Source organism: Myxocyprinus asiaticus, chromosome 40 (genome assembly GCF_019703515.2).
Source record: "Myxocyprinus asiaticus isolate MX2 ecotype Aquarium Trade chromosome 40, UBuf_Myxa_2, whole genome shotgun sequence".
NCBI lineage: Eukaryota > Metazoa > Chordata > Actinopteri > Cypriniformes > Catostomidae > Myxocyprinus > Myxocyprinus asiaticus.
The window spans coordinates 39889323-39907242 of record NC_059383.1 but is presented as its reverse complement, the minus strand read 5'-3'; the positions used below and the strand labels follow the sequence as shown (position 1 = coordinate 39907242).

Genomic DNA, 17920 nt, shown 5'->3' with positions numbered 1-17920 from the left:
ATGTAACGGGACTCCTGTCTTCCAAACAGTTCCACTTTCGACTCATCAGTCCACAGAACATTCTCCCAAAAGTTTTGAGGATCATCAAGGTGTGTTTTGGCAAAATCCAGACGAGCCTTAATGTTCTTCTGGGTTAGCAGTGGTTTTCGCCTCACCACTCTTCCATGGATGGCATTTTTGGCCAGTGTCTTTCTGATAGTGGAGTCATGAACAGTGACCTTTATTGATGCGAGAGAGGCCTGCAGTTCCTTGGATGTTGTCCTTGGCTTTTTTGTGACTTCCTGGATGCGTCGTCGCTGTGCTCTTGGAGGAATTTTGGAAGGCCGGCCACTTCTGGGAAGGTTCACTACTGTGTCAAGTTTTCTCCATTTGGAGATAACGGCTCTCACGGTGGTTCTTTGGAGTCCTAGAGCCTTTGAAATAGCTTTGTAACCCTTCCCAGACTGATGTATTACAATCACATTTTTCCTGATAATTTCTGGAATTTCTTTTGACCTTGGCATAGTGTACTGCTGGGTGAGACCTTTTAGCCAACTTCATGCTGCTGAAAAAGTTCTGTTTAGGTGTTGATTTGATTGAACAGTGCTGGCAGTAATCAGGTCTGTGTGTGTCTAGTCCAGCTGAACACCATTATGAATGCCGTTTCATAGATTTGGGGATTTCGTAACTGAGGGGGCAGATACTTTTTCACACAGGCCTAGTTGCTGTTGGATATCGTTTTTGCTTCAATAAATAACATTATCATTTCAAAACTGTATTTTGTGTTTACTCAGATTGCCTTTGTTTTATGTTACATTTTGTTTGAATTTTTGAAACAATTTAGTATGAAAAACACAAAAACAGAAGAAATCAGGATGGGGCAAATACCTTTTCAAAGTACTGTACATACAAATATTCATTTTATTGTACAACAAGACACAGATGCTAAATCTATAAACACAACTGTAATACTTTATTACATGGTTAAGTTGCATTTCATGGTTTCATATTCCAAGAGCAGGACTTTGCTATCTAGAAATAAACATTATCTTTAAGGACAGAAATATTAATCAGTTATTAAAAACAAAAGCCCTTATTTACTGAACTGATTAAAATAATGAATAAATTGAGCTTCTTGTGCATTTGTTCGTTCAAGCGTAACATTTCCACACATACTATATGTTCATGCGTGCACTGCAAAAATCATTTTCTTATTGAGTATTTTTGTCTTGTTTTGCAGTAAAAATATCTAAACATTTTTAAAACAAGAAAAAATTTACTTGAAGCATGAGAATGTCATGAGATATTTAGTCTTGTTTTCACACAATTTAGTGGGATTTCTGCTTAAAAGAAGAAAACAATTTTTATTTAATTTTAATTTTTTATATTCATTTTTGTTTTTTTTTGGCAATGTGGTAAGAAAATAAACTTGGAAATTAATGAAAAATGTACGTTTTTTTTTTTCTTCTTTTTTCTTGCACCATTAGCAAATAGTTTTTATTGTTAGAAGCATAAACGTTACTACATTTTGTCCGATTTCTCTGAAAACAAGACAAAAGATCGTTTGTCATTTTGCTTCTAAAGTACATTTATCATGATTTAAGAAAGTTTAGATATTTCTACCGGAAAACCCGACAAAAATACTCCGTAAGAAAATGATTTTTTGACTGATTAACTTTCAAAGAAAGAAACAATAACATTCATCTGTCTCGATTAAGTCAAATTTGTACTGTTTCTGCATCTATATGGTCCTTTCACATTCATTCTCTCAAAATGTTGTTCATTTTCTGATGTTTTAGGTTTATATTGAAAGCAAAGTTTAATATTCACGACTGGATATTTGATAAGACATAATGTGTGTGCAACTTCAGCAACAAAAGCGCTGGTCTCAGATCAGTCGTGATGCACATTGCTCTTCTGAGTTCAGGGTTTCTGAGCGAGCAGCGTGCTCAGTTTGATCTTGCCGTCCATAGACGCGGTGAGACACGTGCCGCAGTCCATCGCCGTGCACCAATCGACCGTTACGACTGGCGCTTTATGACCTCCAAGAGACAGGACGCTTTCAAGACCGGCTTCTGCCTTACTCAACTACAGCAGGAAACACAAGAAGATAATGGAGTTATAATGGCATAAACTGCCAAAAAGACGAGATCTGAACTTCTCAACCCTATAAGAATAGACCCAAATTTAAGTCATTATTCACTGAAAATCTTCACACAATGCATTTGATTGCAGGCAGTGTTGCTAGGAAAAGTAATCCACTTCAAATTAAAATGTATTCTCTAATATTGTAAGCAGATTACTTTGCTAAATATGTCATTGAAAAGTAATCACATTACTTTTTACCTAAGGATTTTTTTGGCACTCAAAATAATTAGAAATAATGTCTATATTTCCTCTTTGTTCATCGTCGCACACCTTTCAGCTGTCACAGAAATGCAAACAGATGTACATATGAATGTATAAATTAATATTTGAAATGCACAATAGATAAATAATATTTTAGAAATATTTACACTGCAAAAAAAAGTATTTTTGTATTGCTTTCCAGTAAATAATATCTAAACATTCTTAAAACAAGAAATAGTTGGCAGATAGTTTTTTTATTCTTTTATTATTTGCATAAACTCCACCGTTACATTTCTCTAAAAACAAGACTTCATATCTTATGCCATTCTTTCATGTTTTAAGGATGTTTAGGTATATTTGACTTGTCTTTTTTATTCTGTATATAACCCAAGTAATGTACATAAAACGTAATTACCTTAACTGAACATCAGTAACTGTGATCTGATAACAAGAATTTAAAATGTAATGTGTTACACTACTTTTAGACTTTAAAAAGTAATCTGATTACACTAACTAAACACTTTGCAATCGGACTGATGCACCAAGTTTGAAGATGTGAAAGAGATTTGAGATTTTCAATAGACTTGGAATATAGTGCACGGACTACTTTGTATGATTTTTTTATGGTGCTTTTTGTCATACAGGATAAAACAATGACAGAACTTTCACTTTTGGGTGAACTACTTCTTAAAACTCCTTTTTTTGGGATTTCTCCCAAATTCCCAATGCGCTCTAAGTCCTCGTGGTGGCAAGGTTACTCGCCTCAATCTGGGTGGCAGAGGACGAATCTCAGTTGCCTCCGCGTCTGAGACCGTCAATCCACACATCTTATCACGTGGCTTGTTGAGCGCGTAACCATGGAGACCTGGCGTGTGTGGAGGCTTCATGCTATTCTTCGCGGCATCCACGCACAACTCACCACGCGCCCCACCGAGAGCGAGAACCACATTATAGCGACCACGAGGAGGTTACCCCATGTGACTCTACCCTCCCTAGCAACCGGGCCTATTTGGTTGCTTAGGAAGCCTGACTGGAGTCACGCCCTGAATTCGAACTCGCGACTCCAGGTGTGGTAGTCAGCATCAATACTTGCTGAGCTACCCAGGCCCAACATTTTTTTTTTTGTGGTACAGTACATGTAGAAAAAGGTCTTCATTTTATTTTCCTGCCTTCCCGATTTAATTCAGTGAAACAGACTTTCATTTAAAGCCTTAAAACTCTAAAATCTTGTACTGAGTCGAGTCATTATTCTCAAAGTTTGGATCCAATCTTTCAATGAAAATGTAAGCTGATGTATAAATCCTTTGACAGGTGTGAGGGGTTTGTAAATGTGTGTGTTTACCCGGTAGATGACTCCTCCACTACCGGAGCAGGTGAGAACATGTTGCCCTTCAGAGTCGAAGGCAAAGAGTCGCCCGCGAGGAACCTGCACCTGTTTATACCCGCTGTAACCCGAAAGAACGAACGGCCCCACCGCATCCTGGGACAGCGAGTACTCCGACTGTTTCACACCACAGCGATGGATATCCCACTGAACAAACTGACAACAAACATAACATGAATTTAGAGATGAAACTATTGGCAACTTCAGAAATATCTCTGTAACTCTAATTACAGACTAATGCTGCATTGTTGCATCTTGCTGTTTTTTAGCGTCTTACGCCATGAACGTTGCACTCTTAAGATGCGTGTTAAGTTAAAAATGCCAAAAGACAAAAGACTAATCAGAAGAGTCTGTCAGCAGGCATTTCTGCATCATGGGTGTTTACAGTATCAGCTGTAACATTTGGCTGCTACAATGTTATTCTGCATTGTGTTCCATTCCAGTGCGCTCTGTCTGACTGTTTTTTAATGCAATAACACATCCTGTGTGATTGCATCCTAATGAGTTTTATCAAGCAATATATTGAATATTTACAATATTTATGACAAATTTTTTGCTGGCGATGTAACATTAAGCAACATGAATATGGCAGTTGATTTAGGCAATTAGTTCTGAATTTGTCTGACATGAATTCATCAGCGAAACAATGCAAATGAGAACAAACGAGAGGGAAAATAAAAATAGTTATTCACCTTTCCGTCTTCTCCGATGCTGAATACGGCATTCTCGTCGTAACTGAACTCAACGCTGTACACTTCACCATCATGCGCTTTCCAGCTCAACGCGCTCTCATAACGCTGCATGTCTAGAGAGATGTGTAAAAAAACATTGAAGAACGCAGCAGAAAGATGGTTTGGTCGTCACCATGGTAACCTTCATTTGGATCTTACCGAACAGTCGTATCATTCCGTCGGCCGCTCCGGTCACCAGCAGGTTTCCATTGTGGTTGAAGGCCGTGCAGTTTATAGCGACCGGTCCCGGCTCCAACGCAAACTGCAGCTGAACAAGACGAATGCTGCGTTCACGGCATGTCAGAATTATTGTAATTACAATATTAATTATCTTTGTCGAACTCGTTAGTTTCAAATTGGAAACTCTGAAATTAAAGCTCAGACTAGACACAGACTAATAATCGGTTTGCCAAATATCTGTTACTGATATTCACTCTTCTATACTTAAAATATTTTAGCCTGTTTTTAAGATTTACACATTTCAATTTGAACTCTGCAATTTTTTAACAAATTTAAATTAATAAAACATAAAATACTTTAAGGTTTTTTTTTCTTTTTGTTTAGATTACTTATTTAATTTGATGCAATTTAGTTATGAAATTGAAATGCATAAATCCTCAAATTGTTTTTTTGAGTGTATCGGTTCTGTATATCCGGTCAACCAATAAATGACACCACTATTATAATTACTAATGCATTCATAAAGAATATTATGTTGTACTATTGTATATCTAGCTATCTTGCTAAAGAATATAGATGTGAATTAAAGTAGTGCTGAAGTATCAAGAACAAAGTCTCTCATGGATCCATTTTGGCGTTATGAGCATTGCCATAAAAACAAACATCAATCTCTAGAATCTCTTTTGTAATTGGTTCATTGACAAATAACGTTGTCTGAGATGATAAAGATGTTGAAATATTTTTAACAATGTAGTTTAAAACACGTGTCAAGTTCATAGACACTTAATATTTTTGTCTCTGTTTAAACATTTTTTTTTTTAAATGTCAAGTGGTGTAACCATCAAACAAAAGACATTTAAATATTTTCCTTGCACCTTGAATACACGAGTGTATGCAACTTAATCATTCAGGTATTTTCTTTTTTTTTTTTATAATAATGTAATTTTTTCAGTCACGAATAACCAGAATTTTTCTCAGGGTTACACCAAATGACCTGAACAAAATGTACCTTTTCATAAAAATGTCAAAATATGAAAAATAAATAAATAACTTCACACACAGTCAAAAGCATCTAAAAGGACATTTTCTGTTTTATGGCTTTCTTGTCACATGACAACAGAAAAGCTACCTAATTTTTTCCCCAATTGGAATGCCCAATTCCCAATGCGCTCTAAGTCCTCGTGGTGGCGTAGTGACTCGCCTCAATCCGGGTGGCGGAGGACAAATCTCAGTTGCCTCCACGTCTGAGACCGTCAATCCGCGCATCGTATCACGTGGCTTGTTGAGCGCGTTACCGCGGAGACCTAGCGTGTGTGGAGGCTTCACGCTATTCTCCGCGGGATCCACGCACAAATCACCACACGCCCCACCGAGAGCGAGAACCACATTATAGTGACCATGAGGAGGTTACCCCATGTGACTCTTCCCTCCCTAGCAACCGGGCCAATTTGGTTGCTTAGGAGACCTGGCTGGAGTCACTCAGCACGCCCTGGATACGGACTCGCGACTCGCGTCTTTACTTACTCAGCTACCCAGACCCCCTCTAAGACTTGCAGCTTTTAATTAGACTTCGATTTTTTTAACCATCTCCGGACAGTTACACCACATGACATTTTTTTACTTTAAGAAAAAATATGCAAATGCCTTTGAAATTGCAACAAAGGCATTATCATAGTAGAGGTGTATGCAATTAACTGTTTTGTGTGAATTGCATTTTTAATTTATTTTTGAATAATTTAATAGATAAGCATGAGCGACACATCATCGGCCCAATTAAAGTAATTCTGAGACATGAACGCAGCAAAACTTCGACAGAAACGTCTAGAGTTGTCAGTGGTTATTTGTGTAATATGTAAGTGACGTTTGTCTTCAGCACCTGCTGTTTGACGGTCTTAGTGTCCCACAGCAGCAGTTGACCAGATAAGGGGGCGGAGCCTCGTGCATCACTCTCCAACATGACTCCGGAATGACCCGCCTGCGCCGCCGCGGAACACACAAATGACGTTCCGCTGGGACTACAGGCCAATGACAGGATCCTGAAAAAACATGCAGATTACAAGAAGTTTAACATCAAGAGATCAGCCTGAAAACTATCTCTTGACTAGTACATGTCAGTGATTTGTTTACTCCAAAGAAAAGAAAACGCTGATGCCTTATGGGTAATCTGATGACTCACCGCGGGTGGGCGTCATCTATTGACATCTCGTACAGGCTTTTTTTCGCATCGGTGTCGTAGAGCCTCACCGTGCCGACACCACTGCCTAGCAAAAGCTACGGGAGTAAAATCACAACAAAAACCAATAAACCCAACAAATATGTGTAGAAGACTTCAGTTTTTATGTGGACCATGATGACATGAAGTTCCCAAACAAAAGATTACGACTGACATGTGAATTTTAAATCCAGTGATTTACCAGTCTGTCAGGTTTAGCAGCCCATTCCAGTGAGAGCAGCTGAGATTTGGACATGATAGTGGCTTTAGTTTGCATGATGGGATTAAAAGCCCAAACTTTCACCACACCATCAATGTCCAGACTGGCCACCCGTCTGCCCGAACAGTCCACTCTGATAACACACAATTAATGAACCATTAACATCTTCATCTGTGGTGCATGAAAAATCCTGTTTTTGTTCTGGATTATTTACCTAAACAAGCTCACAGACAAGTAAACAATGGCTCATTTTAACCCTTGTGTTGTGTTTGTTTTGTGCTAACACATTTTGTGTTCTTGGTCAAAAATGACCGGCCCACTCAGATTGTTTATAAATCTCTCATATTGCATATATTATCACAAGATATTGCATTAGATCTTTTTATCAACTTCTTTTTAGTAACTATGACAGGTTTTATACTCCTTTTTTAAACATATTTATAAATATATTTTTTTTAATTGATAGAAGGATTAATTAAACTGAGCTTGAGTTTTCCAGGCAAGTGGGGGGCACTCCCTGTGGAAAACCAATTTTTGTTTTGCACTTGCTTGATCTGAACAACATAGGTGTCATTTTAAAGCTTAGAATCTGGGCTTTACAATGCATATAACCTATCCTACCAATTCTTAAATAATGCTTTTTAATTTGCTGACAAATACGTTTCGTTCTCATCACTTGCAAATTTGATATCACATCAATTATATTTAGAGTTGGTAAAACCATAAAAAAAGATGATAGTCATGTGTTGTACATCGTTGGAAAGGTCTCAATTCGTAAAATGCAATGAGCAAATATGATTCACTCAGAGGTCAAACTGCAGTGAGTTTTAGTGTATGAAATTCCCACACACATACATATAATAAACAGAAGTTTTTTTGTCATGTTTTTCATTAATACTTCCCGAAACATACATATAACATGGACAATGACATATCATTCAAACAAGCCCAAACACAACTTAATATGATCTCTAGATCTTGAAATATTCCTCAGAGTGTACATGGAAAGACAATGCACAAAAGGGCGCTCAACACACATTGTGTGTGTGTGTGTGTTCACATGTCCGAGGACTTTGTGTGTGCAAACACATATCCACATACTGTATGTGCTGATCTAAAGGATTGGGATACTCCTGTACACTTAATATTTCTGTATTTTGTAGTCTAATCTATTCATTTCAATGGCCGGTCATTTTTGACCGGAAACACAACAAGTTTAACAAAGTGAAATAAAACCAAGAAATTGTAAAGAAAATGGTCCAGATTTTTTTTGTGTGTGTGTGTGTTTTCAGATATCATATGTGAACAAAGTCAAGGAAATGTATTCCAATTGGATTAAGAAAAAAAACAAACATAGTTAAAAAAAAGAAATAAAAAAAAGGGGTCATCCAGGTCAAAATGACCAGAACACAGCATAAGTGTTAAAGAAAACAGCCTAAGTTAAGAGTTGATATAGAGTTTGTGGGTAAAGGTGAAAAGGTTAATAAAGATGTCATTTTACAGAAAACATGATTTTTCTTGCTCTTTTCAAATACTTTGATGTTCTGCGCGAGATGTAACTTTAAAAACTCAAAACCAATAACAACTAAACAACTGTGAGCTCATTAACATATGACCACCCACATTTAAATATCAACATATATTCAATATTAAGCAGATTGACCTGCCTTGGTAAACAATAGCATGAACTATGCCAGTTCACAGAGGTTCAAGCATAACAGGTCATTTACATATACGGTAGACGTCTTAAAGATACAGTAACAAAAACAGCCTGGTTAAAGCTAAAGTGTGTAATCTTATGGCATCCCATACCATTCCCCTCTATCTGCCATTGGTTAAATAAATAGATCACAGACTCATTTTAAGTTTAGAGCAAATGTGGAAAATGGTCATGAAAAATTTAATTCTGTATGTTTTCGATGTAATAATTACTGTATATCCAGCATCACATGTGCACGCCCACCTGCAGTGCATGATGGATGAGTGATGTTCTCCATACTCTTCCTGACTCAGTTTGATAAAGGGCTGCTCCACCCCTGCCCCGCCCATCTCACAAACTCGCGCCTGATTGGTGGATTCTGATTGATCAGGAGGAGCCTCGGTTGGAGCTTCTGGATCAGAACCATCTGTTTTCCTCTCTGAACTCTGTGAAGAACACAAACACAACATGAAAAGCATGAAAATATCAAGAAGCTCATTCACTCCTCAAGTGCCCCAAAATGTAAACGGAAAGTTTAAAAGTACAACAATAGACATTTAGCACATTGGACAACAACCGTTTACAGCATATTATCAAAAATACACCACTGTAGTTTTTTCATTAAAAACTATGTTTATTGGGGGGGCCTGGGTATCTCAGCGAGTATTGACGCTGACTATCCCCCCTGGAGTCACGAGTTCGAATCCAGGGCGTGCTGAGTGACTCCAGACAGGTCTCCTAAGCAACCAAATTGGCCTGGTTGCTAGGGAGGGTAGAGTCACATGGGGTAACCTCCTCGTGGTCGTGATTAGTGGTTCTCGCTCTCAATGGGGCGTGTGGTAAATTGCGTGTGGATCGTGGAGAGTAGCATGAGCCTCCACATGCTGTGAGTCTCCGCGGTGTCATGCACAATGAGTCACGTGATAAGATGCGCGGATTGACGGTCTCAGAAGTGGAGGCAACTGAGACTTGTCCTCCGCCACCCGGATTGAGGTGAGTAACCGCGCCACCACGAGGACCTACTAAGTAGTGTGAATTTGGCATTCCAAATTGGGAGAAATGGGGATAAAAAAAAATTTGATTAAATAAACTTCAATTAAAGTCCTGGAAAGCTTTGCTCGAGGATGTAATTTACTTAAAGGAATATTCTTTTCGCCTGGTATCTGCACGAGGAGGATGAGCCATGGAAGGGCAGTGATGATCTGTAGTTATTTTATGGACAGAAACATTTTTTCATTTATTTAGAGAAAAATCTTTGGGAATCACATCATTAACACATTATCAGAAGTTAATTTGCCTAGAAAAGGACAATTTAGACACTTTCCAACTCAAATAACACCCCTTTTTATGCAAGTGATTTAAAAAACACATTTACTGCAATTTTTCACACCCAAATTTAAAATCTCACCTTTCAAACATGCAATGGACTAATTGCATAAAATTGGTCTCATTTGACAGAAAACCTCCCAAATTTTAAGAAACTATTCCAATAATTCATAAATAATTTTTTATATGTTTATAATCATATGATGAACATAGTTTGCCAGGATGTAATTCCAGTCCTGTTTGCTCTATCTACAAAAAGTCTTATTTTATTCCACTAGATGGCAGCAAGTACTAGGAATTTTTCTAGGTCTCTATCACCTTCCATCACAATATGCAGATCTGAAATGTAGGTGGCGCTCTAACGAAGCTGAGCACTTGCACCATAGACATCCAGTCAATTTCAGGATTGCATGCATGTTTCCAAATGTTTCATCACATATCTCGGCCTCTGAATGGACTATAAGCTCAGTCTAGGTGTTGTTAGAAAGCTGAGATCCTTTGCTTTGCGGTGATATATAGTGTTTTATCATCAATAACTGATAACATATTTTGCCGATGATTTGTTTATCATGCTTTATCTGATTGACTGCAATTTTGTTCTGGACATCTGAGACAAAACATTGTATTTTTTACCCAAACAAGCTCACAAAGAAAGAAAACAACCTAAGGTAAGAGTTGATATAGAGTTTGTGGCTATTTGGGGCTTACAGAAGCAGTGAGTAGAGCAGACATGAGACATTTTTCTTTTTTTTTTTTACTTACATAGGTCATTTCACTCCGTGATTCTTTTGATAATCATTTGAACTGTGGTGTTAAGACAAAAAAATAAACTTTACAGTCACATTCCTGAGAACGAGAGCTTTCATTTGATATATGACTTGCCTATTTAAGTGCTATGTGAAAAACTTTTCGGCTCATACGCATGTTTATACATCACCTCTAGGTGGCGATCATTTGCGATATGACGTTTTCAATGCTTTATTTTGTTATTTTATGTAACATAAATGCAAAAGTGATGGTATTCTATGAAAAGCTTTTAAATGGTACCAAATATGAGTGACTTATGCATCCGGAGACTTTTTCAATTGAAGTGTAAACTTATCACACGCTTCTGGCCCCGCCTTACGAGGTTATACACTTACAGCTTAACTTAGACTGAACTGGGAATATTCCTTTAAAATATACTGTATTTAAAATATACCTTTCAAAGATTCCCTTTCAATCTAACAAATGTCATGTGAGGAAAATCAAATGACTCAAGAGAACTCTTGTTGATATGCCTTAATGACGTGGAACCTAAAGAGAGACACAAACAAAGAGTTCTTTGTTCTGTCTGACCTGTTGGGTTTGGAGTCTGGACAACAGCTCTCTCCTCTCTTTCTCGTGGTCCTGATGTCTTCTCTGTCGGGAGTGACCTGTGGCCGACTCCGCCGTCACCATGGAAACAGCGGGCATCTTGGAATCCTTCGCAACAGGCGGATCTTTAACTTTCACAGACTGAAAATCAAATCGACACGCAGGTGACACTGAAAACGCAAGTCTGGTAGAAAACAGGATGCAGACACATAAAACGTTTGACTCCTTGAGTCTTTAAAGAGGAAGTCTTTGGACATACCTGACCGGTGGGGTCCTTCCTGCCCAGAGAGGCCTGTGTGGGCGAGGACTGGGGCAGCTGGGGCATTTTAGCAGGTGCCCGTCTGCCCTGAGGGAGGAACGTGGAGAAGAAGTTTCTGGTGGGCGTTGTCACGTTTACGTTGCGCTGGCTGGACACGAGATCTCTGTGAGAAAACAGATGAAACGGTGCTCATGTTTCTAAAACAAACGTAATTCTCCTGCTCGCTTCCCTTCCACTGTTGCTTTCATTTCTCAGTAAATTAAGATTTACTTCAGACAAAGAGGCTTTGTGTTGAGAATCGCTGCAGCGCTTTAGATAATAGTGTCTTTATAAGGAACTGTTTTCAGAAATCCAGAAAGAGGAAGAGGAATCTAATAAACCACCGGTCAACCTCAGAAAATCAAACCTCATTTAGACTTTCTGAATGTAGAATTGACCTGGAATGTCATCTTCTAAAGCTTTCCTTCCATATGTGTCTTTTTATCTTAGAGGAACATCCCAAATAAAATGTACTGATTGTGTAATGAACTGTATTGCAGTGATGAACACCACAGGACAACAACAGAAATGACCGCAGACACGAGCAAGTAAAATCAAGACTATTTTGAGAAACATTTCAAGTTAAATTTTATTCACTAATAAAAAATTTCAGTCACATTATGAGGAGTTAATAAATGTAAACATATATACTATATACAAAGAGGTTCAATAAAAACACCCTGCTTTAAACAAATGGATCGTTCCGCTCTTAAAGTCTCCTCACAGCTCAGTGTCGCCGAGCCGGTCCATGTGCTGGACGTACGGGGGGAGTTTGTGATGGACCATCTCCTCGTCTTTCTTCAGTCGCGATTCTCCTTGCAGAGCAAACAACTACAGAACAGATACAGATGATAATGTATAACAAAATAATAAACAATACGCTGTAAATAATAAACAAAGCAAAAGCGCAAAAAAAGCATGCCAAAAGAGCTCTGCAGCTCCGCCCACTCCCACGACGCACTGTGAATGATGCAATCGAGTCGCTCTCCCTACACTCTCAAACTACTTTGTAGTATATATCTGAATATTTTGCAATAAAATTTAAATATATTGTGTCTATACATATAATCAACAACTTTAAATAGTTTTGACTTTTGCATTGCTATTAATTCGATCACGTCGTTTGCAATTCGTCATGAGATTTTCGTCAATTCCCTCATTAAAGACGTCTTGCACCTTTGTCTTTTCATCTGATTTTCAAATACTGTTTTGACTCTCCTCGGAGCTGCTTGGTTTGGTTCATGGCTTACAACTCTTTTATGAAATCACTATGGAGAAAAGGAATGGGAACATTTCTCCTGGCTGAAACAAATGGGCGGGCACAGTTGCGCTCTATTCCGTTTAGTGACACCAGTGGCGATAAAATGACACACTTCCCCTTTAAGGCGCAGTCTGTAAATGTACGTCAAGTTTAGTTGATTTATTTCTTTCATAAGTGTTTTGGCTCTCTCAAAAATGACTCAATCTTAAGGGCCTAATACAGTCAAATCAAGATTGAATTATGAGTTTTCATCGATCATTGTTTTTATATTACATCTAAACTAACAGTGTGAAATGATTCAGCATCAGTGAAGAATCTCACCATCTGTCTGAGCTGTTCGTTCTCCTCTTGAACACACATGATTCTCTGAACTTCAGCATCAAAGCTCAACAGCACGGGCTGAGGTGAAGCTGTTAAGGAGCTTTATAACACAGTTATGACATTCATCTCCTGAACTGCCACTCTGTTTATAATAACCCAAGAATATTGCCTATGGAACGGAATACAAGCTTGCTGCAAACTGACTGCTGCTCCATATTCTATTTCATTCTCTTCTATTCTACTCGATTTGATTCTATTCTATCATATTCTATTCTTTCTATTCTATTGTATTATATTTTATTCAGCTCTGTTCTATCCTATTTTATTCTATTCTGTTCTATTTCCTTCTATTCTATTTTATTCTATTTTTTTCTATTCTATTTTATTCAGCTCTTTTCTATTCTATTTTATTCTATTCTGTTCTATTTTTATTCTAATCTATTCTATTCTGTTCTACTTCTTTTTCCTTCTATTCTATTCTATCATATTCTATTTTGTTCAATTCTACTGTATTATATTTTATTCAAATCAATTCTGTTCTATCCTATTTTATTCTATTCTGTTCTATTTTTTATTCTTATTTTATTATATTCTATTCAGTTCTATTTTATTCTAGCTTATTTGGTTCTATTCCATTTTATTCTATTATATTCTATCCTATTTAATTATATTCTGTTCTATTTTTTTATCTATTCTATTTTATATTCTATCCTATTTTTTCTATTGTCTTATATTTTATTAAATTCTGTTCTATCCTATTCTGTGTTTTCTATTCTAATGTATTATATTTTATTAAATTCTGTTCTATCCTATTTTATTCTATTCTGTTCTATTTTTTATTCTTATTTTATTCTATTCTATCCTATTTTGTTATATTCTTTTTTATTCTATTCTGTTCTATTTTATTCTATCCTTTTTGGTTCTATTCCATTTTATTCTATTCTATTATATCCTATTTTATTATATTCTGTTCTATTTTTTAATCTATTCTATTTTATATTCTATTCTATTGTCTTATATTTTATTCAATTCTGTTCTATCCTATTTTATTCTATTCTGTTCTATTTTTTATTCTTATTTTATTCTATTCTATCCTATTTTGTTATATTCTTTTTTATTCTATTCTATTCAGTTCTATTTTATTCTATCCTATTTGGTTCTATTCCATTTTATTCTATTCTATTATATCCTATTTTATTATATTCTGTTCTATTTTTTAATCTATTCTATTTTATATTCTATTGTCTTATATTTTATTCAATTCTGTTCTATCCTGTTCTATTTTTATTCTAATCTATTCTATTTTGTTCTATTTATTTTTCTTTCTATCCTATTTTATTTTATTCTATTCTACTGTATTATATAATATTTTACTCAATTCTGTTCTATCCTATTCTATTTGGTTATATTCCATTTTATCCTATACTATTCTATTATATCCTGAATCTATTTTTTAATCTATTCTATTTTTATCTTTTCTATTCTATTGTATTATATTTTATTCAATTCTGATCTATCCTATTTTATTCTGGTCTATTTTTATTCTAATCTATTTTCTGTTATATTTATTTTTCCTTCTATTCTATTTGATTCTATCATATTCTATTTTGTTCTACTCTATTGTATATTTTATTCGATTCTGTTCTATTTTTATTCTAATCTATTCTATTTTACTCTATTTATTTTTCCTTCTATTCTATTTTATTTGATCATATTCTATTTTGTTCTATTCTATATTATTATATTATATTTTATTCAATTCTGTTCTATCCTATTTTAGTCTATTCTATTTTTTATTCTTATCTATTTTATTCTATTCTATCCTATTTTGTTCTATTCAATTCTATTTTATTATATTCTATCCTATTTGGTTCTATTCCATTTTATCCTATTCTATTTTATTATATTCTATTATATCCTATTTTATTATTTCCTGTTCTATTTTTTATCTATTCTATATTCTATCCTATTCTATTTTTTCTATTCTATTACATTGTATTATATTTTATTCAATTTTGTTCTATCATATTTTATTTTATTCTGTTCTATATTTATTCTAATGTATTCTATTTTCTTCTATTTCTTTTTCCTTCTATTCTATTTTATCATATTCTATGTTGTTCTATTGTATTGTTTTATATTATATTTTATTCTATTCTATATTTTATTCTTATCTATTTTATTCTAATCTTTTTATTCTATTCAGTTATATTCAATTCTATTTTGTTCTATTCTATTCTTCAAAGTCATAAATATTGAGTGTTCTTTCTAAGTAACTACTGAGTGTGAACTACAAAGAACTTTTTGAGTTTCAGAATCTCTTTCTGTATCTACACCTTTAAACGGAATACCTTCCATGTCTTCCATCCCATAATAGAAAAGCAGTTACAGAAATCATGTATGGTTGCTGGGTAACAGCAGTGTTTGGATATGCATGCACTGGAAGAGCACACTGAGGAAGTTGTGTAGAGACACGAGGAAGGTGTCGGCCCACTGACGGGAGAAGTACGGAGAGAAGATGGGATTCTGCTCCGGCACGGGAACAAACGGCAGCGCGAACCAATCACGCCACTCCGCCTGACCCTGAAGCTCCAGAGCCTGTTTCTGGAAAAACTCCTGCGTCTTCTCTGGATTCTTCATCTGAGCATGAGACACAAGAGAAACAACACATGTGTTGCCCACCATTCAACAAAACAGAGAGACACCCCATGACATCATCATTTATAGATATCACACAAACGTTTCAAACTCTGCATGGTTTCTTTACAAACTGCATACTTTCCATACCAATAATATGATTCATTTTCATTATATTGTCATGACAATTAAGCATATTGAAATACAGCCTCATTATATGATCATCCTTATCAGTATCAAGACAACATATAAAAATACTTATGATGTACACTTACAGTACATGAGTACTTTACAAATGCACTTTGCAATTTAAATAATATACACATTTTTCACAAAATAATAATGAAAATTGGGAGGGTGTGTTTAAATGTGCATAAATGTAAATTATGGTTCTAAAAATGGGCTTCATTATCTATATATAAATCAATTGTACTATTTATTTCCTTTGATTTTGGGGTGAAATATGACACGGATATGTTCTAGACAGGTTTCGTGAGATTCTCCCATGAGTCATTTGTACCTGAACAGTGTGTATGATGTAAAGTCTGTACAGACTGGTCCTCAGTTTGCTGACGGTTGGTCTGTAAACGTCCTCTAGCCTGGAGAACAGTCTGCGGTCCAGATAACCCCAGTAATCCTTCAGTCCCGTCAGATCATAATTCTGAATAAACTGCTGAAGCTGATCAATTATTTTATCAACCTGTAATAAAGCATGAATCAGATATTCTCTGTGATTACACTGCAGTGAGCGAAGCACAATTAAGTACAACATGCATAAGATATTTAATAATACATGGCTGATGCATAATTTCTGTATAATGCCAATATATACCATCTGTAACAGTAACATTTCAGAAAAAACATTCGTTACAAACATTACATAATCCTTAACACCATTAATGCACATTCAGATTTGATTATTCTATCTATCATCTATCTATCCTTTATGATGACAATAGCGTTTACATTGTTACATTATATAATGGTTAACAAATCATTAATTAACATATGTTCACAGAGTAAGAAATTCCATAAACATGATCTTTTTAATATATGATGCATAAAGTAAGATTTGCTTATGACCTCTGAAGATGAGCTCAGGATAAGGCCTCATATAAATTAAATAATCCTGCACTCAGATATATATATATATATATATATATATATACATACTCTGAAGCCCTTCTCTTTGTCTGCTTTGATTTCTGAATCCAGATGTTTAAGTGTGCTGGTGAAACCTCGATAGATCAGATATTCTCGCACCAGATCATCTGTTCTCTCCACCGCTGAGGCCATTACACATCCGCTTCCTAAAACACATGAACACAGACAATCCATATAATGCACATCAACAATGCATGTAAATACGGACAACATGGTGACATTTTTTATATGCATGATTATTTTGCATCCTGCAATTAATTATTGTGTTTTATTTTTAAGTATTTCATATTAAAACAGTAAATATCCAAGAAAACAGCAAACAAGTGTATTTAATGTGTTGATGGTGTTACATTCTCACTCGAATGTCTGAGAAATGTAGATGCGCTCGTGCATTACGCAAACTGTTCAGCTCATGTTTAGATATGACACAGGCATGTGCATGCAGATAAAAGTACTTTTACACTATAAACGCAGTTATGATCGTAAATGGAGCGGTTACCAGATGAATACAAAATGTGTCCTTCCTGTTTTCAGTAGCTTCTGTTTATCATGTGATTCTGAGAGTCACGTGATTGAGCCCAGCGTCATGCTATGACGTCAGCGGACAGCTGTGTAGTTCTCACTCACCGCCAGAGGGCGCGCTCACACTGACGTCACTGTTGAAAACAACATGAAAGTCATTTTAAGAAAAGATAAAGAAAAGAAATAGAAAAAAAAGAAATAAAATAATAGGAAAAACTTGAAATAAAATAAAAGAGAGGAAAGAAAATAAAAGATAGGAAATAAGAAGAGAAAAGAAAAGG

The 17920-nt window shown here is 35.7% G+C and overlaps 1 protein-coding gene and 1 long non-coding RNA gene across 6 annotated transcripts in view; both read right to left on the bottom strand.

Moving 5' to 3' along the window:
• The window catches only part of LOC127430884 (uncharacterized), a 134127-nt gene that overhangs the window by 65396 nt on the left and 50811 nt on the right, over window positions 1-17920 (bottom strand). The gene's annotated exons all lie outside the window — the stretch shown is intronic.
• wdr91 (WD repeat domain 91) lies at window positions 930-17706 on the bottom strand. 5 transcript variants are annotated; one of them, XM_051680925.1, is made up of 16 exons: window positions 17617-17706; window positions 17127-17263; window positions 16474-16653; window positions 15750-15956; window positions 13317-13400; window positions 12459-12565; window positions 11696-11858; window positions 11419-11577; window positions 9019-9200; window positions 7038-7188; window positions 6800-6894; window positions 6500-6659; window positions 4603-4711; window positions 4405-4517; window positions 3671-3868; window positions 930-2067 (listed from the first exon to the last, which is right to left on the bottom strand). In XM_051680925.1, the coding sequence occupies exons 2-16, from the start codon at window positions 17247-17249 to the stop codon at window positions 1903-1905; spliced, it is 2196 nt and encodes a 731-aa protein (XP_051536885.1). In that variant the 5' UTR covers window positions 17250-17263; window positions 17617-17706; the 3' UTR covers window positions 930-1902. The 5 variants fall into 5 exon arrangements, with proteins under 5 accessions (XP_051536885.1, XP_051536887.1, XP_051536886.1 ...); XM_051680927.1 differs by having other exon boundaries at window positions 17217-17263; window positions 17617-17671; XM_051680926.1 differs by having other exon boundaries at window positions 17476-17622.